Source organism: Triturus cristatus, chromosome 8 (assembly GCF_964204655.1).
Source record: "Triturus cristatus chromosome 8, aTriCri1.1, whole genome shotgun sequence".
In the NCBI taxonomy this organism is placed as follows: Eukaryota; Metazoa; Chordata; class Amphibia; order Caudata; family Salamandridae; genus Triturus; species Triturus cristatus.
Window position 1 is genome coordinate 252,245,893 of NC_140591.1, and position 27,211 is coordinate 252,273,103.

General features: G+C 45.7%; 1 protein-coding gene across 1 annotated transcript in view; it reads left to right on the plus strand.

The window, feature by feature from the left end:
• DYNC2H1 (dynein cytoplasmic 2 heavy chain 1) overlaps window positions 1-27,211 on the plus strand; it is a 1,714,832-nt gene that overhangs the window by 349,584 nt on the left and 1,338,037 nt on the right. Inside the window, exon 22 of the mRNA XM_085621461.1 lies at window positions 10,253-10,458. Coding sequence (XP_085477587.1) covers window positions 10,253-10,458 — 206 coding nt within the window. The remainder of the gene's footprint in view (window positions 1-10,252; window positions 10,459-27,211) is intronic.

Consider the following 27,211-nt stretch of genomic DNA (forward strand, 5'->3'; position numbering starts at 1 on the left):
GTCGATGCTTCAACTCTTGATATGGTAATGTATAAAAGTAGTGCTCCTCAGGCACCGGAGTTGTCAACACAAGAATCTTCCGAGCGGGTGTTACATCCTCCACGAACCATGTGGTTATCCCAACAATGGCTACTGTCAACATGAACCCTAATGCACAAAGGATTCTCTTTTTCTCCATGTCAAGGTAAAAATAAAACCCAATATCTTCCTGAAACTAAAAGTCTGTCAGAACTCTTCCCCTTGGGCAGCGGTTGATTTCTTCACCAGCGGGCCAAGACGGGTGTCGCTACACTAATGCAGGGCTGATCCCCCCCCCCTTGCCTCATCGGCTCTCCGTTTCACTAACCCAAGGGCCGTTCTGACAGTATGTCCCGGTACTGGAAAACTCACTTCCTTGGTCGAAGATGATATCGCCTTCCTCCAGGAGTCGCGTGGTCCGGAAAGAGCTCCTCGATGGCGTTTGGCTCCGCAGCACGGCCTGTCTCTGCAGCCAAAATTTCTCGTTGATCGGTCAGCGCGGCAGGTTCCACCAATCCGGGCGGCACCTTCCTACAGTGCAGGGAATGGATCCAATTCTTTCTGTTGGAGACTCGCACAGCCGTCCTCGTTGCGAGGAGGACCTGCTCAGGACCCACCCATCTCGGTTCCAAGCTGTTCGTCCTGTCGAAAACTTTCACCATCACGTGGTCCCCAGGCCGGAGACCATGTCCTTCACCGGTAGACCGATCAGGGAGCGCCTCTCGGACCTGTTGATGGATAGAAACCAAGTTATCCGTTAACTGTGCCAGATAATCGCTCATCATTACACAAGGTACATCATACACAGCCTTAGGTCTTGGTGGACCCCAAATATTCATTGGGCGTCCGAAAACAATTTCATAAGGTGTAAGGTCAGTTCGAGAGTGTGGTACCGATCTAATTGACAATAACGCCAGTGGCAGAGCGTCTGGCCAAGTCAAAGACGTTGAAGCTTGAATTTTAGCGATCTTAAGCTTCAGTGTACCATTATACTTCTCAACTAGGCCTGCAGACTGAGGGTGAAACACGGCGTGGAACTTCTGAGTGATGCCTAGGCCCTTCAAGACATACTTTATAACATCCGCTACAAAGTGAGGGCCGTTATCACTCCACAGAAGTCTACAGACGCCATATCGAGGGAAGAACTCTTTCAGCAGCAACTTCGCAGTAGTCATTGCAGTATTGTCTTTCGTAGGGTACGCTTCAACCCATTTGCTGAAAGCGCAGACCACTACTAGAACATACTTCGGATTGTTACAGCGCTCAAGCTGGATGTAATCCATCTGCAAAACCTCGAAGGGCGCAGTAGGTGTCACAAATCCTCCTGCTGGAGTTCGAGTACCCTTTCCTGGGTTATACCTCAGGCAGATCATACAGGTCTGCACCACCCTCTTCGCTGTGCTAGCAATCTCTGGATGCTCCCAGACTTGGGTAAGCAATTTCACAATTGCGGAAGCTCCAACATGTGCTAGCCCATGTGCCATCTGAACCATAGGTTGTACAAAAGCCGTGGGTAATTTCCATCTATCCATCTGCTTATTTCTCCAGCAGCCCTCGTCATCCAGTTCTCCCTCACTAGCCCATTGTTCCCGCTCTTTGTCAGAAGCGGTCCTTTGCATTTCTCGCACTTCCTCCTTCGCATCATGCCATCTTTCCACCTGTGACTTTACTACATACATGGCAGTAGCACCGGGCTGCATCGCAGTCTCCCGTGCTACTCGATCTGCCAACGCATTCCCTTCTCCAACTTTATCAACTACTTTCCTATGGGCGCTACACTTAACGATGGCAATTTTCTTTGGGTATGTCAATGCGGTTAAAAGATTATGAACTAACTCTCCATGCATTATCTGTACTCCATGTGACGTCAAAAACCCTCTCTCCTTCCAGAGTAGGCCGAAGTCATGCGCTACTCCGAAGGCATAGCGGCTATCTGTATAAACATTCACACACAATCCTGTACTGAGCTCACATGCTCGTGTTAATGCTATCAGTTCCGCTGCTTGAGCTGATTTCTGTGGTATGCGTGCTGTCTCCACTATCGTTTGCAATGTGGTAATCGCATACGCTGCTGAAGTCGTACCATCTGGTAGCTTCAGACATGATCCGTCCACCCACAGTTCTCCATCTACATCTGGAAAGGGCGTATCCTGGAGATCAATACGACCCTTTGTTTGTTCCTCAGTCACAAGAATACAATCATGCGCTTTCCGCGCCTCAGGCTGGGTTTCGGGGTATGGCAACAATGTTGCCGGGTTTAACGTTACGCACCTTTTTAACGTAATATGAGGAGCCAAAAGCGTCAACTCATATCCCGTTAAACGGGCGCTGGTCAAATGCTGCGTCTTCGTTTGATTGAGCAGGGCATCGACAGCATGGGGGACTAATACCAACAGCTTATGGGATAACACAATTCCCTCGCTTTGGCGTATTGACACAGCTGTCGCCGCAACCGAGCGAAAACACCCCGGTAATGCTCGGGCGACAGGATCAAGTACAGCTGAAAAATATGCACAAGGGCGCTGCTTATCGCCGTGCATCTGCACTAAAACTGACAATGCACATCCATCTTTCTCATGCACATACAACGAAAAGGGTTTTGCATAATCAGGGGTCCCTAACACTGGTGCTGAACAAAGGGCCTGCCGTAGTTGCTGAAAAGCAGTATCACACTCATCTGACCAAGGGATTGGGATAGGCGTGTCCTTTGTCAAGAGGGCTAACAATGGCTTAGCTATGTGTGAAAACCCCAATATCCACTGTCTACAAAAAGAAACAAGACCCAGAAATGCACGCACATCCTTCTGTGTGGACGGTCTCGGTGTATCCAGAATTACTTGGATACGATCCGGTGTGAGTGCACGTCCCTCCTTAGACAAAAGGTGACCCAAATAAGTCACCTTTGGTCTACAGAATTGCAATTTCTTCCTAGATACCTTATGATTGTGGGATGCTAAAAAGGAAAGTAAGGATAACGTACTTTTTTCACACAACTCCAGGGTGTCAGCCGCCAGCAAGATGTCATCGACATATTGAATGAGGGCGACACCCTCGAGCAGAACAAAGGAATCCAATTGTCGTTTCAAAGCCTGACTGTAAATGCTAGGGCTTTCTGTGTAGCCCTGGGGGATCCTACAAAAACGATAAGATCTATTATTTAATGTAAACCCAAAAAGATATCGGCTATCAGGGTGAATGGGAATGGAAAAGAAGGCATTCTTCAAATCGATCACGGAGAACATAGTCGCCGTAGGTGGTACCAAAGTAAGCAATGTCGTGATATCGGAAACCACTGGGTACTGAGTTATCACGACCTTGTTCACTTCTCTCAAATCAATTATAAACCGATAAACTCTGGCATCCGTATCCTTTTTCAGTATGGGAAGAATCGGACTGTTACAAATGTTGTAGGGGACTTCCTCCACTACCCCTACCGCCATCAAATCCTGCACTATCTGTATGAGAGCCTCCTCCCCTTCCTGGGAAATACGGTATTGAGGAAGGCGCGGTAACACCGCCCCCTCCTGGACGCTAATGTGGACCGGTGGAATCACCATTTGTCCCACATCAGTATCCGAAGTTGCCCACAAAGCACGAGGGAGGGTAGCTAACAGCGCATCCTCTGACATCGTACACATTCTTTCTGATCGGGGGTAATTATCATTCAATATTACCCGTACGCCAGCAGGGGAGCAGCGGATCGTAGCCCTAAAATGCTTTAACATATCAAGGCCCATAATGTTGTCCGGTGTGTACGGGGCAAGCAGGAACGGACAGGGTGCAGAAAAAGAGTCAACTTTAAACATGAGGGGCTGCGAAAGAGGGCTTCGGGAGAGTGTTCCGTCAAACCCTACCGATGTGACCATTAAGCCGGATGGGGGAGCCCCCGGAACCAATTGCTTAGATAGCGCACTACGTGTCGCTCCTGTATCCACTAGGAACTGATCAGTAGAGCCCAAAACTTCAGCCGATACATAAGGGCCCTGCTGATCGACCGGCACCTCAACTGATTCTAACCCCCATCCAACGCATTCCTATGCACGCTGAGAGTCATGGTACCCCGACCGGTCAATCCCCGACGCTTGGTACTGATGCTGGCGATCAAAAACGTTTGATCTATCGCGGTGCTGCCCAGCAGAGTCAAAACGAGCCTGTTCGTTAGAATTCCCTCGAAAGTTCGAGAAACCCCCTCTACCTCGCGGGCCACCATAGGTATGCCCCTGACGCGATGCATGCAACACCGGGCAGTCCCTAGCCCAATGACCCGATTGCTTACAATACGCACATTGGTTCCTATTTAAATCAGATCGGCCCGAGGGAGGACCATAAGATCCTCCCCTACCTCTATTACTACCCCGCCGGGGCGGGCCATAGACTTGTGCCAACATCACCTTTGTTTTCAAATCTTTCGATTTCTTTTCCTCCTGGCCCTTCGCTTCTTGCTCCTGACGCTCATAATACTGGGCGATAGTCAGGAGGGCCGTCGGTGTAGCGGAGGACCAAGAACTTTCACTCGCTTTTAGACGGGCCGCAACTGCCGGCAGCAGATTAGCCACATATTTATCCGCAAAAAGGTGGCGGCCCGTATCGTCAGTAAGCGACTGGCCACTAAAATCATGAAACGTCTCCTCAAAGCGCGTAAAGAAGTCCGCAACTGACTCGTCAGCTTTCTGTTTACATGCAGCTAACATATTCCAGTCAATCTTTTTAGGGGGAATAATTGTCTTCAACTTAGCCACAATAGCAGCAGGGAGATCTAAAATACTCTTGGGCGGTTTCTGCGCGGGCTTCCGTTCCCTATCCTCATCCTCAAGGTCAGACCACCGGGCCTTAAAGGCAACTGTATCATCTACTTTTCGGACAGATCGCCACATATCCGGTGGTAGAATAAGGCCAAAGAACAGGTCTATATCTGCTAAAGTCATAACGCAAGAATTCAAGGCCCCCTCGACTTCTTCGTAGAAGGCCGCTGGATTCTTGCGGGGGTCGGGCAGCGCATTCTTCAATGCCATAACATCAGCCCTATGCCACGGAGTATAAACCCAATTATACACAAAATATCCCTTAGCATCGGCGGAGGTAATGTCCGAGCTAGTCCCCGCTCCTTTAGGAGGAACATAGAAAGGCGCCGCCTCGCGCATTGGCTTAGCATGCACTAGATCGCTCTTATCTGATTGAGAGGTGGATGAGTGGCCTTCTGTAGTACACGAATCCGACTGCGTCTCCTCCTCCTGCTCGTGGGCGCGCTTTTCCTTTATGGGCCAGCACCGCGTCCCGCAAGGCGAATAGCCGCCGAGCCGTATCAGGAGCCTTAGAGGGAGAAAAAACACCATCATGTAATGCTTTAGCATCCGATGTCACTTCTTCAGGCTCAAAAACACTAGAATATTTCCGAAAAGCAGCAATCACTTCCTCAGCGAAATGACTCAAAAAATACAATCTCTCTCTATCCTGCCACGACCCCCAAGTATGGAACAATTCATCCACGGACACCTTACCCTTAAGTGCACGGAAAGAGATTTGCCGAAGCTCAGCCATATGCTCAGCCGATAACATGGACCGCGTATCTACCTTACCCGGACCCGGGACAGAATCTTGCGGCCTCGGAGCAGATGCGCCAACATAAGGGGGCGGAGAGCGATCTAGTAAATAAAAATCATCATCAAGATTATTAAGGACAGGATAGAGTGGCTGCCGAACAGCATATTGACCCGAGACTTGCAGCCTACGCTCTTTCTCTTGTCTCTCCGTTTGTTCTTTGTCCTCCCGACGCCTCGCTTCCTGTGCTCGCACATGATCATTCTTCCGTTGTTCTTTATCAAACAGCGCTTTCTCACGCTTCTCTCGCTCACGCACCTCCTTCACCCAAAACCGCACACACTCAAACATATCCTGACGAGCACGCCGCTTGCACATACACTGTTCCACATACTCAATCTTACGTATATCAAACGATCCATACAAAGGCCATCGTAACTCAGGATCTTTTTTTGTATATTTCCTCCATACTGTGCTGTACATTATGGAAGAAAGACCATGCTTCACATACATATCCCTATTAGGAGTCCCCTCTGGGGGAGCTGGAGCAGATTCCTCGAGGTTCAACCGGTTTCCAAAACAGCAACACCACTTACGGAGTGCGCTAAAAGCAGGCATGCTCAGGAATAATGCAAAATATGCAATATTATAGAGAAAATGGCACTTAATCGTTGCGCCGTTCAAAGTTACACAGCTCCGGAGAAATCTCTCCACATTACCTGCCTATATGTGTTGCAACGCATATATTTTCACAAAGACAAATACAAAATATGACTAGTCATCACAAATCAAACTCAAATAGCCGGACCAGGCTTCAAAAACTCGGAGCAAGTACCGTACACCGGTTCTTACCAATCAAGAGTCCAGATTCCAACTGCCAAGCTCCACAATCGCCCAAACGGCTTTCACGGCAAGACCGACAGAAGAGGTCTCAGTCGAGGACCGGCGCCACCCAGACGGTCAGCTCGGAAGGGAAGGAAGAAAAACCTCGGGATGCCAGGGCTAAGACGCCGCTGGCAGTGATCACGTCCCCGGCCAAGTTCCTCACCTTCGTCGCGACCAGTCCTTCGAGCATCCGAGTCGCCGATGAGCCCCACGTGACGGGCGCCAATTGATGAATACAGGCCCCAGCTAGGCCCGCAGGACACAAGGGTTCGCTCTTCTGTAATGGAATCTATAAGGAAGTTGGCACGGAAACTGCAAAGTACAAAGACAGCATTTATTAACCCTTAAGGGTGGTCCTACAATCCACACAACACTCTTCAGTATTGCATAGAGTAGCACAAAGAACTTGCGTACACGGTCCCCTTTTATACACAATAGAGGGGCTCGTAAGTGGGTGGATACAACATGAGGCAAGGAATGTTACCTTTTATGGACATTTTCGATACAAGATCAATATGTGGGCGGAGCTGACACACTCCTTGAGCCCGCGAAAACATGGTCAAGCAAGGCTAACTGATAGCAGATGTGGTCAAGTCTGGCCATGCGCCAGATGGACAAAGGAGCTATTTATAGACTGTTACTAGGCAGATTACAAGAGCAACTAACACAGAGGTTGGACTCTTCTCGTGGAGAACACGTGGAAGCATGACAGTACAAAATGGAGTCCAAACTTCGGTCAACATAACGGAGAAAACATGCTCTATAAGAGGGGAATTAATGTCTTTAGTAAATGCTTAATCACATCGCTGTCTCAATTTACAACAACAGCATCACACATAGTGTGTTTGCTGCTGATTGTGCATCAGTGTCTGACCGTCAACAGTGTTCAAAAATTCAATTTCAGCTTGTACCATGTCTAAATAGGTCATTTTTAATCAAAGGGCCTCACACTAAGCCACTGTGAAGGATCCAGTCTCTGCGATTTCTCCCACTGAACCTCCCTCACCCCCTCCTATCATTCAAAACGTAATGTGATGCAATCATTGGTATCAAGTAGTGCCTTTTTGGTTTAATGACCACATAAACTTATGATTCATTGTAGAAAATGATGCAAAGATGATAATGCAACTCAGCACATCATAGTGGGTTAAGACTGTTGGGGGCTACTGTAGTCCATCCTGACTCCTTCACCATTGCTCCTTGACCGCATACTTTACCAACCACCAGCCATCATTAATCGTGAAACTGTAGCTCCCAGAATGCAATATAATGTTGGCAAAAAAAACAATACAGATGGAATTGAGCACACATGGTGAGGATAGGCCAGGTACTCGATCTGGGAGTTACATTGGAAAGCAACTTCTTATGACCCTTCCTTGTATTACAGCCGTAGCCTAATGTTATAATATGCAAATGTCATCAAGGTGATCATGTTCCTAAAAGGACATAGGTAGGTGACATTGCATTAGTGTTCCAGGAGCACTGTAACTGCTTTGAGTCATTTGAAGAAATTAGTTAAGTTATGAAATATTCTAATTACATGTACATAACTGCTTGGTTCTCTTCACACTTAAGTATCAATCAAAGTGTCTTATATAGGACAATGAAATGTCATATATATATGCACACTGAAAATGTCACATATACATTGAGATCAAGACACAGAATCTAGAAAGAGATTCTCTATGCATGTGAGATTTACTAAACAAAGTGGGATTAGAAGCTGTTGAAAGTAAAGAAAAAGGGACAGTGGTGTAATGTTCAGTTACAAAACAGAGTGACACGAGCAGTGCCAACTGGCATGAGAAGGCAGCATAAAAGGCAGCACCTGAGGAAAAGCCAAGAAGTACTGGGACACAGGCAGTGTAAGGTTGGTTCAAGAATTTGCATAATAGTTGGTGATTAATAGACTTAATAGGAGAATAGACATGGTATGAGTTAATATGAAAATGAGTACATGCTAGAATTGAGTGAAAGAGTAGTGCATAATATGTACAAGGTCATCATGCACAATATGCGTAGGATGTGGAAGCAGGGGGAGCTCACTGCATTGACTTGTGAAGTCATGTTGAGTTTGTCATTGAGAGTGATCTTCAGGTTTCTTGTGTGGTCAGTGTGGTCGGTGTTGGTGTTAGTCCTGATTCAAATGTCCACCAGGTGGAGACCGATGGGAAAGTCCGATTGGAAGAGGATGTAGCCTTATGGCTAGGGCGGTCAACCTAGACGCTGGGGAACTGGGTTTGAGTCAACGCAGGGAAGCTCAGCATTCTGTGATTCTGGGCAAATAACTTAATCTCCATGTGCCTAAAATAAATGTGTCCGTCTGTAATGCAGCTGGTGCTATTGTAAAGCACTCTGATACCTTCGGGTCAAATTTTCACTATATACAATTCAGAAAAAAAGTCTTCTTTCTGAATACCAACACTTTCGTCTTGTCTGAGTTGAGCTTCAGGCAGTTGTTTCACATCCATTCTACTACCAGGTTCATGCAGTTGGTGAAGCTGGTTTTGGTGATGGTTGTCGTGTCGTTCAGGACGAGGAAGAGTTGGGTGTCATTGGCATAAGAGATGATGATGATACCTTGGGATCAGATGATGCACAACCTGTTTCCAAGCAAGCACATAGGGACATATATTACAGTAGGGTAAATAAAGTCTCAATGTAGCGGGGTTATGACATACCATATTCCCGTATGTTATCTAGCATTCTAAATAGGTAAAGTGCTGGATGGTTAACATCTAGCCTGCAATCTGAGGGATCCTCTTCCAGTTTGTCTTAATGTTAATTCTTGGATAAAACCCACCAGAGCTTGAAAGAAGATGATCCTCCAATAGTCTAGGACCTCCCAGAGTTTGTACATTATATGAATATTGATAAAAACCCTGACTTTGTGCATAATGCTCAGGAAGTGTTTGTTATAATTTGGTAACCTTTGGTCAACTGCATGTTGAAAGTTCAGTGACTTGGCTCTTGTATGCAGAGAAGCAACTTATGAACTTGATCACTTGATGTCTAGTTGGGTCTCCCTATGCAGGTGCTAATGATTTGTTGACGTTTAGGGATAATTTACATTATGTGTCCCAAACTTAATTAAAACGTACACTTGTAAGTTGGGGGAAGAGGTTGGATGGAAAATCAGAGGAAGGCCTGCAGACTTTGCTTTCATAGAATGTCAGCTGATATGATTTCATGCCTGTCCGTTGTTTGGATCATTGTTGGAAATACAACATCTCTCTCTCTCTCTCTCTCTCTCTCTCTCTCTCTCTCTCTCTCTCTCTCTCTCTCTCTCTCTCTCTCTCTCTCTCTCTCTCTCTCTCTCTCTCTCTCTCTCTCTCTCTCTCTCTCTCTCTCTCTCTCTCTCTCTCTCTCTCTCTCTCTCTCTCTCTCTCTCTCTCTCTCTCTCTCTCTCTCTCTCTCTCTCTCTCTCTCTCTCTCTCTCTCTCTCTCTCTCTCTCTCTCTCTCTCTCTCTCTCTCTCTCTCTCTCTATATATATATATATATATATATATATATATATATACACACACACACACACCTCTCGCCCACTGTGTAACAAAGCACGCCTGTATCTGTGATACCAGAATCAATGATAACCAGGTTCCTAGTAATAAAGGTTGGGCCAATGTTGTACATTACTTGGTCTCCATCCATCTTTAACATCACCTTTATGATAGGTTTCTCATATATCGCTGTACCAAAGACTTGTTAGTCTGAAAACCTGTCCTTACATTCTTTGCCATAATTGAGTTGTAGAGTTAACAATGGTGTCATGTTTTTCCATATTGATATTCAAAATGTTCTCTGTTACAGATTAACATAATGAAAGCAAATGTGGTGTCTCGAGTCCAGATGTACCTTCAGCAAGTAGAAAAATTTAAGGCCCGCTGGGACCAGTTTAAACCTAGCGATGACATAATTGAAACTGGGCAACAAGACATGATGGAAAAAAGTGCTCGATCTGTAAGAGAGAAGAAAATGGAGTTTGATGAGCTTGAAGATACAAAGAAAAAACTACTGTATGTCAATCACCTCTACCACTACTTCTCAAATGATTTATGGACATGAAACATTTAGTTTGTTTTGTACACCCCCAAATCTCAATCTGACTGTATTTATTTAATGATTTAGATATATACTTAGTGAAATTGAGATGGTAAAGCTTACTTTTGTTACATTGATTAACACTGTGAATAATTGGTGTTTAAATCATCAGTTTCGTTATAACCCTAAAAGTGTTCTCCTCTCTTGTCGCAATACAATGTACAATATCAAACAGTAGGCTGACATTTTTAGGAGAAATTTACTTGTAGAAACCTCTTTACCAGTGTGGCTCTGAAGAACCTAATGTGCTAGAAGGCCAGGTGGTGTAGTATAAGTGGTGGGCTTGTTCTCATGGTGTCTGTAAGTTAGAGCCTCATATTTAAAATGGAGTTCAGTTCCAGAATGTTGACAGATGCATGGCATGTGTGTGGAGAGGCTAGTCAGAAATAGATTCCAACATTATCGAGGTACATAAATATTGAATCAAAAATATTGATTACAAAAATATTGTTTCCCTGTTCCTATAATACAGGAATATTGGGAAAAATATTGTTTTACCCTAATATCATTTAAAAACATAAAAATATATTGGTTTTTTATATGTGTATAGTTTAAAATAGTAAATCTTAAATATTTTTATTTTAAAACATTATTATAGTGTAAATTAAATAAATATAAGGCACACTTAATACTGTATATAATTATATGCATATATATACATGCACACATAAATATATATGTGTGTATGTATATATATACATATATATAAAGCACTATTATAAAAAATATTTTACATTAGATTGTTACTACTATAAAAGCATATATATTTATATATATGTGTAAAAAGATAACAAATCAAATGCAAACAATTACATTCATTACAAAATTAAATAAATATAAAAACGTGTCTAAAAATATTAAAAAACATTTTAGAAAATAATATACATTATATACAAATGTCATCAAATTAATCAATTAAAAATATTAAAAAATATTTAAATCTGGGAATTATGCATATACTATACCAAGTACAGACTTTGCGAAATCGTTGGACTCATGAGGGGTAAATTGTACTATTCCCACTCCAGTCTGTGGAAAAGTAGAGAAAGCGTTGGACTCCAGAGGGGTCACATTTACCATCCCAACTCCACCCCGTACAACAGTAGGGAAAGCGTTGGACTCTGGAGGAGTAACATTTACTATTCCCACTCCAGTCTTTACAACATTAGAAATAGTGTTGGACTTCAAAGGGGTAACAATTGTTGTTCCCACTCCAGTCTGTGCAACAGTAGGGAAAGCATTGGGCTTGGGAGGGGTACAATTTAATAGTCCCATTCTAGTCTTTACAACAGTAGGGAAAGTGTTGGACTATAAAGTCAGACCCTCCAGCATTTCGCGATTCGCAAAATAATCGCGAAATCAGCTGAAGAGCGCGCTATGACCGCGATGTTGACCTTTTTGGCCGTGAAAAAGGTCTCTTGCAGGCAGCAAAAAAGATGGTGACATCTTACTGGCTGTACGCGTCCACGTCAGTACATGGCGCCATACAGCCGTAATAGCTGCCTGCTTACTCCTGCGGTATTAAGGGATCTGTGTCTGTGCGCTTTAGAAGAAGATGCGAGTCTCCGAGAAAGTCGGGCAATGTTTGCCTTTCAGCTTCCGGAAGTGCTCTTTCCTTGTACAAATAGAGTTCTGAAAAGCATAGTACAATATGAGTACCCCTGAGAACACTGGGTTTAGAGCAAGAAAATAGCAACAATAGTTTTCCTTACGACAACTGCTCTTCATAGATTTTTCGCTTCTGAAAAATGAAACTAAGTGTTTGTGTTCTGAAAATGTTTAATCAAATGTATTCAAGCAAACAGGCTACGCGCATAGGCAATTTCTAGGTCTTCTGCCAGGATATAAAATAACCATGTAATTTTAGAGACCTGGAAATGGCTGCAAACTGTGTGTGTTGAAGAACACTGATTAGGAGGAAAAAACTGCAAACAGGGGCTAAAATAAAAGGTTCACTGTCCAAATAGCCATTTCTTCATTTGAATACACACAAATCAAGATTCCCTCAAGAACAGAGAGGGTTCTTTCTTCATGAAGCAAAACACCAACATTCTCACCTAGCATCCCAGCACTCCCACAACATTCCATGTGCACCTAACACTCCGCCTTTCATTCATCTAACATATCACCAAAAGCCACTGCGTATCTTCCGTTTCATGAAACTAACTCAAACAACAAAATCAAAGTACACAAAAGACACAAGATCAGAAGTAAATATTAGCCTCTAAATCGCATATGGAGCATTACAGTCTGCAATTGCAAGGTCTATTTCACATTTTCTCGTTACTTTCTCACTCACCTGACCAAGTTGCCTCCCTTCATTTCACTTCAATATCATCCTAGCTAATAGCAAGCTTGGCAACATAATTAGGAATCCACACCCAGACACGGACAGCATCTCAAGCAGTTGCTAACTGGTTTCAAAAAGACACAGGCACTTCTCCTTTGGAAACTACCCTAAAGGAACTTAAACCTCAACATCACACTGTCCTGAACACAGGTTACTTTCACAGACCTTCTAAAGTTGTACTTCAGCTTGTTTTACACCCTGACAACTTTCTGGTCCTTCCTCATCTCACTCGTACAACTTCACTTTTTTTGCTCCTCTTTATCCAACCTGGACACAACTGGGGGTTTGATTTCCAGCAGGGAACACATCAAACATCTTTATAGCTATTACAGCATGCAGCATCACAGAACGCAACAGTCTCTTCCACATCCATCTTTCTGATTTCTTCCTACCTCTTCTGACATTCTCCATAAAACTCCTAAAAAATAACTGTAAAAAATTGATTCCACTGACACAACACCCTCATATGCTAAAAAGACAGCTTTTAAAGGAAGGATGTAATCTGCCCAGGTAATACACCAATTCCAATTCCGAGTACACTGTGCCAACAAATTATGCATTACCCATGACAGAGACCAGGTCATTCACCGGAGGCAAATAAAACCCGTTCAAATTGTGAAGGTCAATGTACAATGTCATCTCACCCGACTCTTTATGTTATTACCCAGCCGTATGGTGCTCGGTTTACCCACCTCGAAAATATATATGAAATTCTGTGTCGGCACTGCGAGGACTGAACCTGGTCTGCACAAGGATCTCTGCAGTAGGTGTTTTCTCGCTGCAGTATTTTACATAACAGTGACCACTTCCAGGGCTCGCCGTAGTGCTGGTGGGTGCCTGATGCCACAATTTTTTTGCCGCCCCCTCATTGACCTCCTTCGGCACAAATTCCTTCACTACCACCCAGTGCTTAATTTGAAAAAAAAAATAGATAAGTGCCAGGGCCCTCGTCAGGAGCCCACTGCAGCTTGCACCATCCAGTGCCCCTGCCAGCCCCGCCTATGTCAGGACCAACACAATTACCAACCATCATACCCTACAAGTGAGACCGTTCAGATTATTATAAACCCCCAAATCGATAGGATTGGCTTGGGCGGCTGGTATTAGTCCCTTTTAAAGAACATTGAATGAATAAAAAGTATTGCTGTGTTCATCTTGAAAGCAGAAATACATAATTACTATGTGGTGTGGCAGTCAGTCATCAGTGCAGATGTTGATAATTAGGTGACGGTGCAGAGCACTGAAAACCACTGGGTCAAATTAAGCCATGCTACTACCCTCCAACAGTGCAGCTCATTTCTCCATAGCACTACTCATAGTTCACTCACACTCAATTCTGCCATCTCCATGGCACACTTTTTTTGCAGCAGGCAATGCACCTCCACCAACCACCACCCTGAGCACTAGGGCGCCTGGTGAAGAGTTGTCATGCCTCTTGGGTCCAGGAGGCAGCGGTGCCCTGGCAGGGATGCATACATGGGCACTAAAACATTCCAGGGATGAATAGGGCCCCCTCTCACGAGGTTAGGATTAGAGCCGTGCTTCCGTAGAGCTGCAGGCACCTTAAACATGCCTACTTCAAAGTGGAAAACTCTGCTACAATAGTTTCCATTGATTTAAGGCTGAAAAAGAATTATTACGAGTAAAATAAAGTGCTGCAAAAATGCCGCTAAATTTCCATTTTTGTGCTGCTAAATTTCCAAATCTATGCCGCAATAATCTGGGGGGTCTGTAAAGTGGTTGCATTTACTATTCCCACTCCACCCTGTACAACAGTAGGGAAAACGTTGGACTCTGGAGGAGTAACAGTCACTATTCCCACTCCAGTCTTTACAACAGTAGAAATAGTGGTGTACTTCGGAGGGGTAACAATTACTGTTCCCACTCCAGTCTGTCTATAAAGCTCTTAATATGAACTTTATTAATTAACCCCAAAATATATAAATATATATATATATATGTGTATATATATATATATATATATGTTTCCAGAAGTTTGTTGTGAGTTCACCGCTCTCCTCCCTCGCGACGCCGGTGCCAGCAACGGTCACAACTCCGCCTCAAATGTTTTACACCAGGATATGATCCGAGTATTCTCCGAAATAAATCCAGCGGCACACCAAGGACAACACAATACACCTTTATTGTGTCACAAAAACAGAACTACGCGTTTCGGCGAAGCCTTTGTCAAGTTGCTGACCTGTGCCCAAATTTCCCTAGAAATACAGGTCAAAGTTCATAAACATGAAAGAAAGAACAACTTTACGAGCGTCCCGTTTGAAACAAAAACAATTACATTCATCAATGATCGTTTTTCGTCCAAATATGTGCAAATAGAATTCACAGTTATATAATTTATAGAGGGCGAAGGAATAATTTCTTTTCCGTTTTCGAAAAAACATAAGTAATAAACCCAAATTAATTATTATTATCTCCTAGGCAAGTGCCTATGTCATCCATTGTTGCACATTTTTTTGTCAAGCGGAAAAGTTTCATGATCAAATTAATTAGGGGCACGATGACTCGAAAGAAACTAGATATACGGCACTTTCGGATTCATGGAAGATGAGAAAATACATACAAATTAAGCAATTATAATTATACAGACGAGGGTAATGTACCCACAATGTCAACATCTCATAGACAAGTGCCTATGTCATATAACAGCCCAAATTATGCATATTTTATCAGAAAAATTATGGTATGCACAATTGCTATAGGTAATGTACCCAATCCATCTATCTGCGAACAATCAGTAAGCAATCACTATGCACCGGGCTATTTTAGAGAGTTCAGATTCCGTCATCCAACCCCAATCAATTAGACGTATGGACACGTATGTATTATTTTTCTGCCGGTCAAGTTCATATAACATTCCACATCATAACGGGGGAATATATAAGTGGGCATATAGGTCAAATACTGTTTGTAATATGTGCAGGGCGACCCTAGTGAACCAATAATCATACAAATAACCAATGAAAAAACCACCAAGTGAAAAATAACAATAAAGGTAAAAATAAGATAGGTGCAGATAATCTCAGTTACTATGCTAAGCCTAGCTAATAGTATGGAGATAATGAAACATATTCAATCAATCAAATCACTTTTCCCAGATAATATTCCCATGCAATCATTATATCTGTCTACTCTATAATGTCATGTTAAAATTAGTGTGATGTTAAAAAGAACACTCAGTACGGTAGTCATCACATAAAAAAGAAGAGAAAAATACAGGGATACCTAGATTAATTACCACATACAATCGTAGATCTAATACTCTAAGGTACATGATGAAAAAACATTGGGGATTGCTGGAATCGGACCCTATAATTGGCTCAGATATAGGCACAACACCTGCGATAACATATAGAAAATCCAAATCATTGAGAGACCAACTTGTACATAGTTATCAAAATGTATCTAACAACACAAGTTGGTTAGGAACAGCAAAGGGTTTCAAAAAATGTGGTTCCTGCAAGGCATGTAAACACAGCAATAATCGTGATAGCTACATTCCGGACCAGAATACGAAATTGAGAAAGCCTATCAGGAAATTCATCACCTGCACCAGTGACTATACGATCTATGTCCTGGAATGCCCTTGTGGGTTAAACTACGTGGGCAGTACCAAACTGCAGTTGAAAACCCGCATACTACAACATATGAGGGCTGTAACAAATAATGATCTCAATTACCCAGTAGCGAGGCATTATCAAGATAAACATCAGAGCAACGCCGACTTGATTAAATTCTTCGGCATTGATAGAATCCTACCTCTTCCCAGAGGAGGTGACCGTGAAAAACTCTTGAGAATCACTGAGTCCAAGTACATTATTGAACTTAACACAAAAATCCCTAATGGGATGAATTATGGAGAAGAACTTGCCACCCATATAGGTTAATCGATTTACCATTGTGCTACATTGTTTCTCTCTGCACTACCGTACTGAGTGTTCTTTTTAACATCACACTAATTTTAACATGACATTATAGAGTAGACAGATATAATGATTGCATGGGAATATTATCTGGGAAAAGTGATTTGATTGATTGAATATGTTTCATTATCTCCATACTATTAGCTAGGCTTAGCATAGTAACTGAGATTATCTGCACCTATCTTATTTTTACCTTTATTGTTATTTTTCACTTGGTGGTTTCTTCATTGGTTATTTGTATGATTATTGGTTCACTAGGGTCGACCTGCACATATTACAAACAGTATTTGACCTATATGCCCACTTATATATTCCCCCGTAATGATGTGGAATGTTATATGAACTTGACCGGCAGAAAAATAATACATACGTGTCCATACGTCTAATTGATTGGGGTTGGATGACGGAATCTGAACTCTCTAAAATAGCCCGGTGCGTAGTGATTGCTTACTGATTGTTCGCAGATAGATGGATTGGGTACATTACCTATAGCAATTGTGCATACCATAATTTTTCTGATAAAATATGCATAATTTGGGCTGTTATATGACATAGGCACTTGTCTATGAGATGTTGACATTGTGGGTACATTACCCTCGTCTGTATAATTATAATTGCTTAATTTGTATGTATTTTCTCATCTTCCATGAATCCGAAAGTGCCGTATATCTAGTTTCTTTCGAGTCATCGTGCCCCTAATTAATTTGATCATGAAACTTTTCCGCTTGACAAAAAAATGTGCAACAATGGATGACATAGGCACTTGCCTAGGAGATAATAATAATTAATTTGGGTTTATTACTTATGTTTTTTCGAAAACGGAAAATAAATTATTCCTTCGCCCTCTATAAATTATATAACTGTGAATTCTATTTGCACATATTTGGACGAAAAACGATCATTGATGAATGTAATTGTTTTTGTTTCAAACGGGACGCTCGTAAAGTTGTTCTTTCTTTCATGTTTATGAACTTTGACCTGTATTTCTAGGGGAATTTGGGCACAGGTCAGCAACTTGACAAAGGGTTCGCCGAAACGCGTAGTTCTGTTTTTGTGACACAATAAAGGCGTATTGTGTTGTCCTTGGTGTGCCGCTGGATTTATTTCGGAGAATACTCGGATCATATCCTGGTGTAAAACATATATATATATATATATATATATATATATATATATATATATATATATATGTGTATATATATAAAAATAAAAAACAATTCGCGTGATTAGGTCAACAAATGAATAATTATCAGTTTAAGAAATTGAATTTATTAGGGACTTAAATTACCACACTATACCCCTGCAAACCTACCAGCCCACAGCTCATGCTAAAAATATAACTAAAATAAATAAATGTAGCACAATTAACAATAAATGAAATATTAATTAGGAATTGAATAATTAATTGATAATTAACTTCCCACCCTATACCCATACAAATCCAGCAGCCCACACCTAATATATAGCTTAAAAAGTAAAATTATTATGCAATTTACATATTTATTCGGCAATTCAATTATTAATAAATTAATAATTAATGATTAATTAACCATTATTTAAAAAAACGCCCACCTTATACCCTACAAACCCAACAGCCCACATTTGAGATATAACTTAAAAAATGTCATTATTACACAAATCACATATTTATGAATCACTTAAGTTATTAATAATACATTATTAATTCATTGGTAATTTATTATTACTGAATCAAAAGTTGGTCGCACTCTGCTTGTCACACCAGCAAGTTGCCCCAAGGAACTGTGGTCAATGTAGTGGCGACGGCGAGTACGCCTATGCCACGGTGTATGTAGAAAAGTATGTGTCGCATTAGCCATCCCTGGACACGTGTTTCGAGGTAGTTGCCTCTCGTCAGCAGGGAGCAGGTCAGTGTAAAGGGGTGCCGCGTGGACTGCCAAAATGTAATTAAAACAGGTAGAGTACCTCTCATGGCGCGCAGGTGCAGGTCCAAGGCTCGTCAGCCCGTTGGCTCAAGGGAGCCGTAATAAATGAATCAAAAGTTGGTCGCACTCTGCTTGTCACACCAGCAAGTTGCCCCAAGGAACTGTGGTCAATGTAGTGGCGACGGCGAGTACGCCTATGCCACGGTGTATGTAGAAAAGTATGTGTCGCATTAGCCATCCCTGGACACGTGTTTCGAGGTAGTTGCCTCTCGTCAGCAGGGAGCAGGTCAGTGTAAAGGGGTGCCGCGTGGACTGCCAAAATGTAATTAAAACAGGTAGAGTACCTCTCATGGTGCGCAGGTGCAGGTCCAAGGCTCGTCAGCCCGTTGGCTCAAGGGAGCCGTAATAAATGAATCAAAAGTTGGTCGCACTCTGCTTGTCACACCAGCAAGTTGCCCCAAGGAACTGTGGTCAATGTAGTGGCGACGGCGAGTACGCCTATGCCACGGTGTATGTAGAAAAGTATGTGTCGCATTAGCCATCCCTGGACACGTGTTTCGAGGTAGTTGCCTCTCGTCAGCAGGGAGCAGGTCAGTGTAAAGGGGTGCCGCGTGGACTGCCAAAATGTAATTAAAACAGGTAGAGTACCTCTCATGGCGCGCAGGTGCAGGTCCAAGGCTCGGCAGCCCGTTGGCTCAAGGGAGCCGTAATAAATGAATCAAAAGTTGGTCGCACTCTGCTTGTCACACCAGCAAGTTGCCCCAAGGAACTGTGGTCAATGTAGTGGCGACGGCGAGTACGCCTATGCCACGGTGTATGTAGAAAAGTATGTGTCGCATTAGCCATCCCTGGACACGTGTTTCGAGGTAGTTGCCTCTCGTCAGCAGGGAGCAGGTCAGTGTAAAGGGGTGCCGCGTGGACTGCCAAAATGTAATTAAAACAGGTAGAGTACCTCTCATGGCGCGCAGGTGCAGGTCCAAGGCTCGTCAGCCCGTTGGCTCAAGGGAGCCGTAATAAATGAATCAAAAGTTGGTCGCACTCTGCTTGTCACACCAGCAAGTTGCCCCAAGGAACTGTGGTCAATGTAGTGGCGACGGCGAGTACGCCTATGCCACGGTGTATGTAGAAAAGTATGTGTCGCATTAGCCATCCCTGGACACGTGTTTCGAGGTAGTTGCCTCTCGTCAGCAGGGAGCAGGTCAGTGTAAAGGGGTGCCGCGTGGACTGCCAAAATGTAATTAAAACAGGTAGAGTACCTCTCATGGCGCGCAGGTGCAGGTCCAAGGCTCGTCAGCCCGTTGGCTCAAGGGAGCCGTAATAAATGAATCAAAAGTTGGTCGCACTCTGCTTGTCACACCAGCAAGTTGCCCCAAGGAACTGTGGTCAATGTAGTGGCGACGGCGAGTACGCCTATGCCACGGTGTATGTAGAAAAGTATGTGTCGCATTAGCCATCCCTGGACACGTGTTTCGAGGTAGTTGCCTCTCGTCAGCAGGGAGCAGGTCAGTGTAAAGGGGTGCCGCGTGGACTGCCAAAATGTAATTAAAACAGGTAGAGTACCTCTCATGGCGCGCAGGTGCAGGTCCAAGGCTCGTCAGCCCGTTGGCTCAAGGGAGCCGTAATAAATGAATCAAAAGTTGGTCGCACTCTGCTTGTCACACCAGCAAGTTGCCCCAAGGAACTGTGGTCAATGTAGTGGCGACGGCGAGTACGCCTATGCCACGGTGTATGTAGAAAAGTATGTGTCGCATTAGCCATCCCTGGACACGTGTTTCGAGGTAGTTGCCTCTCGTCAGCAGGGAGCAGGTCCACCCCTAACTATTTTCTCTACTGATGAGGGAAGTTATCCCGAAACCCGAGCCATGTCTCGGGTGATATTTTAAAACCCGGGACATGTATCGGGTCTAGAGATCATCAGTTCAACAAGTACTTACTTGCACCCACTGGGGTGAACCACTCAAGAACTCCATCAGAGATCATCAGTTCAACAAGTACTTACTTGCACCCACTGGGGTGAACCACTCAAGAACTTCATGTACCAGCTTCCCTTGGGGCGACCCGGAGGAGGGGCTAGCGGAGTGCGGTCCATTGCGATTGTTTCTAAAATTGGCTCCCTCGAGCTTTGAGCTGACGAGCTCCTGGACGACGCACCTGCGTGCCTGTGCGGGCACTGAGGCCTTTGACGGTTGCTTGGCGGCCCTCTCTTCCACCCCTAACTATTTTCTCTACTGATGAGGGAAGTTATCCCGAAACCCGAGCCATGTCTCGGGTGATATTTTAAAACCCGGGACATGTATCGGGTCTAGAGATCATCAGTTCAACAAGTACTTACTTGCACCCACTGGGGTGAACCACTCAAGAACTCCATCAGAGATCATCAGTTCAACAAGTACTTACTTGCACCCACTGGGGTGAACCACTCAAGAACTTCATGTACCAGCTTCCCTTGGGGCGACCCGGAGGAGGGGCTAGCGGAGTGCGGTCCATTGCGATTGTTTCTAAAAATGGCTCCCTCGAGCTTTGAGCTGACGAGCTCCTGGACGACGCACCTGCGTGCCTGTGCGGGCACTGAGGCCTTTGACGGTTGCTTGGCGGCCCTCTCTTCCACCCCTAACTATTTTCTCTACTGATGAGGGAAGTTATCCCGAAACCCGAGCCATGTCTCGGGTGATATTTTAAAACCCGGGACATGTATCGGGTCTAGAGATCATCAGTTCAACAAGTACTTACTTGCACCCACTGGGGTGAACCACTCAAGAACTCCATCAGAGATCATCAGTTCAACAAGTACTTACTTGCACCCACTGGGGTGAACCACTCAAGAACTTCATGTACCAGCTTCCCTTGGGGCGACCCGGAGGAGGGGCTAGCGGAGTGCGGTCCATTGCGATTGTTTCTAAAAATGGCTCCCTCGAGCTTTGAGCTGACGAGCTCCTGGACGACGCACCTGCGTGCCTGTGCGGGCACTGAGGCCTTTGACGGTTGCTTGGCGGCCCTCTCTTCCACCCCTAACTATTTTCTCTACTGATGAGGGAAGTTATCCCGAAACCCGAGCCATGTCTCGGGTGATATTTTAAAACCCGGGACATGTATCGGGTCTAGAGATCATCAGTTCAACAAGTACTTACTTGCACCCACTGGGGTGAACCACTCAAGAACTCCATCAGAGATCATCAGTTCAACAAGTACTTACTTGCACCCACTGGGGTGAACCACTCAAGAACTTCATGTACCAGCTTCCCTTGGGGCGACCCGGAGGAGGGGCTAGCGGAGTGCGGTCCATTGCGATTGTTTCTAAAAATGGCTCCCTCGAGCTTTGAGCTGACGAGCTCCTGGACGACGCACCTGCGTGCCTGTGCGGGCACTGAGGCCTTTGACGGTTGCTTGGCGGCCCTCTCTTCCACCCCTAACTATTTTCTCTACTGATGAGGGAAGTTATCCCGAAACCCGAGCCATGTCTCGGGTGATATTTTAAAACCCGGGACATGTATCGGGTCTAGAGATCATCAGTTCAACAAGTACTTACTTGCACCCACTGGGGTGAACCACTCAAGAACTCCATCAGAGATCATCAGTTCAACAAGTACTTACTTGCACCCACTGGGGTGAACCACTCAAGAACTTCATGTACCAGCTTCCCTTGGGGCGACCCGGAGGAGGGGCTAGCGGAGTGCGGTCCATTGCGATTGTTTCTAAAAATGGCTCCCTCGAGCTTTGAGCTGACGAGCTCCTGGACGACGCACCTGCGTGCCTGTGCGGGCACTGAGGCCTTTGACGGTTGCTTGGCGGCCCTCTCTTCCACCCCTAACTATTTTCTCTACTGATGAGGGAAGTTATCCCGAAACCCGAGCCATATCTCGGGTGATATTTTAAAACCCGGGACATGTATCGGGTTTAGAGATCATCAGTTCAACAAATACTTACTTGCACCCACTGGGGTGAACCACTCAAGAACTCCATCAGAGATCATCAGTTCAACAAGTACTTACTTGCACCCACTGGGGTGAACCACTCAAGAACTTCATGTACCAGCTTCCCTTGGGGCGACCCGGAGGAGGGGCTAGCGGAGTGCGGTCCATTGCGATTGTTTCTAAAAATGGCTCCCTCGAGCTTTGAGCTGACGAGCTCCTGGACGACGCACCTGCGTGCCTGTGCGGGCACTGAGGCCTTTGACGGTTGCTTGGCGGCCCTCTCTTCCACCCCTAACTATTTTCTCTACTGATGAGGGAAGTTATCCCGAAACCCGAGCCATGTCTCGGGTGATATTTTAAAACCCGGGACATGTATCGGGTCTAGAGATCATCAGTTCAACAAGTACTTACTTGCACCCACTGGGGTGAACCACTCAAGAACTCCATCAGAGATCATCAGTTCAACAAGTACTTACTTGCACCCACTGGGGTGAACCACTCAAGAACTTCATGTACCAGCTTCCCTTGGGGCGACCCGGAGGAGGGGCTAGCGGAGTGCGGTCCATTGCGATTGTTTCTAAAAATGGCTCCCTCGAGCTTTGAGCTGACGAGCTCCTGGACGACGCACCTGCGTGCCTGTGCGGGCACTGAGGCCTTTGACGGTTGCTTGGCGGCCCTCTCTTCCACCCCTAACTATTTTCTCTACTGATGAGGGAAGTTATCCCGAAACCCGAGCCATGTCTCGGGTGATATTTTAAAACCCGGGACATGTATCGGGTCTAGAGATCATCAGTTCAACAAGTACTTACTTGCACCCACTGGGGTGAACCACTCAAGAACTCCATCAGAGATCATCAGTTCAACAAGTACTTACTTGCACCCACTGGGGTGAACCACTCAAGAACTTCATGTACCAGCTTCCCTTGGGGCGACCCGGAGGAGGGGCTAGCGGAGTGCGGTCCATTGCGATTGTTTCTAAAAATGGCTCCCTCGAGCTTTGAGCTGACGAGCTCCTGGACGACGCACCTGCGTGCCTGTGCGGGCACTGAGGCCTTTGACGGTTGCTTGGCGGCCCTCTCTTCCACCCCTAACTATTTTCTCTACTGATGAGGGAAGTTATCCCGAAACCCGAGCCATGTCTCGGGTGATATTTTAAAACCCGGGACATGTATCGGGTCTAGAGATCATCAGTTCAACAAGTACTTACTTGCACCCACTGGGGTGAACCACTCAAGAACTCCATCAGAGATCATCAGTTCAACAAGTACTTACTTGCACCTACTGGGGTGAACCACTCAAGAACTTCATGTACCAGCTTCCCTTGGGGCGACCCGGAGGAGGGGCTAGCGGAGTGCGGTCCATTGCGATTGTTTCTAAAAATGGCTCCCTCGAGCTTTGAGCTGACGAGCTCCTGGACGACGCACCTGCGTGCCTGTGCGGGCACTGAGGCCTTTGACGGTTGCTTGGCGGCCCTCTCTTCCACCCCTAACTATTTTCTCTACTGATGAGGGAAGTTATCCCGAAACCCGAGCCATGTCTCGGGTGATATTTTAAAACCCGGGACATGTATCGGGTCTAAAGATCATCAGTTCAACAAGTACTTACTTGCACCCACTGGGGTGAACCACTCAAGAACTCCATCAGAGATCATCAGTTCAACAAGTACTTACTTGCACCCACTGGGGTGAACCACTCAAGAACTTCATGTACCAGCTTCCCTTGGGGCGACCCGGAGGAGGGGCTAGCGGAGTGCGGTCCATTGCGATTGTTTCTAAAAATGGCTCCCTCGAGCTTTGAGCTGACGAGCTCCTGGACGACGCACCTGCGTGCCTGTGCGGGCACTGAGGCCTTTGACGGTTGCTTGGCGGCCCTCTCTTCCACCCCTAACTATTTTCTCTACTGATGAGGGAAGTTATCCCGAAACCCGAGCCATGTCTCGGGTGATATTTTAAAACCCGGGACATGTATCGGGTCTAGAGATCATCAGTTCAACAAGTACTTACTTGCACCCACTGGGGTGAACCACTCAAGAACTCCATCAGAGATCATCAGTTCAACAAGTACTTACTTGCACCCACTGGGGTGAACCACTCAAGAACTTCATGTACCAGCTTCCCTTGGGGCGACCCGGAGGAGGGGCTAGCGGAGTGCGGTCCATTGCGATTGTTTCTAAAAATGGCTCCCTCGAGCTTTGAGCTGACGAGCTCCTGGACGACGCACCTGCGTGCCTGTGCGGGCACTGAGGCCTTTGACGGTTGCTTGGCGGCCCTCTCTTCCACCCCTAACTATTTTCTCTACTGATGAGGGAAGTTATCCCGAAACCCGAGCCATGTCTCGGGTGATATTTTAAAACCCGGGACATGTATCGGGTCTAGAGATCATCAGTTCAACAAGTACTTACTTGCACCCACTGGGGTGAACCACTCAAGAACTCCATCAGAGATCATCAGTTCAACAAGTACTTACTTGCACCCACTGGGGTGAACCACTCACAAACTTCATGTACCAGCTTCCCTTGGGGCGACCCGGAGGAGGGGCTAGCAGAGTGCGGTCCATTGCGATTGTTTCTAAAAATGGCTCCCTCGAGCTTTGAGCTGACGAGCTCCTGGACGACGCACCTGCGTGCCTGTGCGGGCACTGAGGCCTTTGACGGTTGCTTGGCGGCCCTCTCTTCCACCCCTAACTATTTTCTCTACTGATGAGGGAAGTTATCCCGAAACCCGAGCCATGTCTCGGGTGATATTTTAAAACCCGGGACATGTATCGGGTCTAGAGATCATCAGTTCAACAAGTACTTACTTGCACCCACTGGGGTGAACCACTCAAGAACTCCATCAGAGATCATCAGTTCAACAAGTACTTACTTGCACCCACTGGGGTGAACCACTCAAGAACTTCATGTACCAGCTTCCCTTGGGGCGACCCGGAGGAGGGGCTAGCGGAGTGCGGTCCATTGCGATTGTTTCTAAAAATGGCTCCCTCGAGCTTTGAGCTGACGAGCTCCTGGACGACGCACCTGCGTGCCTGTGCGGGCACTGAGGCCTTTGACGGTTGCTTGGCGGCCCTCTCTTCCACCCCTAACTATTTTCTCTACTGATGAGGGAAGTTATCCCGAAACCCGAGCCATGTCTCGGGTGATATTTTAAAACCCGGGACATGTATCGGGTCTAGAGATCATCAGTTCAACAAGTACTTACTTGCACCCACTGGGGTGAACCACTCAAGAACTCCATCAGAGATCATCAGTTCAACAAGTACTTACTTGCACCCACTGGGGTGAACCACTCAAGAACTTCATGTACCAGCTTCCCTTGGGGCGACCCGGAGGAGGGGCTAGCGGAGTGCGGTCCATTGCGATTGTTTCTAAAAATGGCTCCCTCGAGCTTTGAGCTGACGAGCTCCTGGACGACGCACCTGCGTGCCTGTGCGGGCACTGAGGCCTTTGACGGTTGCTTGGCGGCCCTCTCTTCCACCCCTAACTATTTTCTCTACTGATGAGGGAAGTTATCCCGAAACCCGAGCCATGTCTCGGGTGATATTTTAAAACCCGGGACATGTATCGGGTCTAGAGATCATCAGTTCAACAAGTACTTACTTGCACCCACTGGGGTGAACCACTCAAGAACTCCATCAGAGATCATCAGTTCAACAGGTACTTACTTGCACCCACTGGGGTGAACCACTCAAGAACTTCATGTACCAGCTTCCCTTGGGGCGACCCGGAGGAGGGGCTAGCGGAGTGCGGTCCATTGCGATTGTTTCTAAAAATGGCTCCCTCGAGCTTTGAGCTGACGAGCTCCTGGACGACGCACCTGCGTGCCTGTGCGGGCACTGAGGCCTTTGACGGTTGCTTGGCGGCCCTCTCTTCCACCCCTAACTATTTTCTCTACTGATGAGGGAAGTTATCCCGAAACCCGAGCCATGTCTCGGGTGATATTTTAAAACCCGGGACATGTATCGGGTCTAGAGATCATCAGTTCAACAAGTACTTACTTGCACCCACTGGGGTGAACCACTCAAGAACTCCATCAGAGATCATCAGTTCAACAAGTACTTACTTGCACCCACTGGGGTGAACCACTCAAGAACTTCATGTACCAGCTTCCCTTGGGGCGACCCGGAGGAGGGGCTAGCGGAGTGCGGTCCATTGCGATTGTTTCTAAAAATGGCTCCCTCGAGCTTTGAGCTGACGAGCTCCTGGACGACGCACCTGCGTGCCTGTGCGGGCACTGAGGCCTTTGACGGTTGCTTGGCGGCCCTCTCTTCCACCCCTAACTATTTTCTCTACTGATGAGGGAAGTTATCCAGAAACCCGAGCCATGTCTCGGGTGATATTTTAAAACCCGGGACATGTATCGGGTCTAGAGATCATCAGTTCAACAAGTACTTACTTGCACCCACTGGGGTGAACCACTCAAGAACTCCATCAGAGATCATCAGTTCAACAAGTACTTACTTGCACCCACTGGGGTGAACCACTCAAGAACTTCATGTACCAGCTTCCCTTGGGGCGACCCGGAGGAGGGGCTAGCGGAGTGCGGTCCATTGCGATTGTTTCTAAA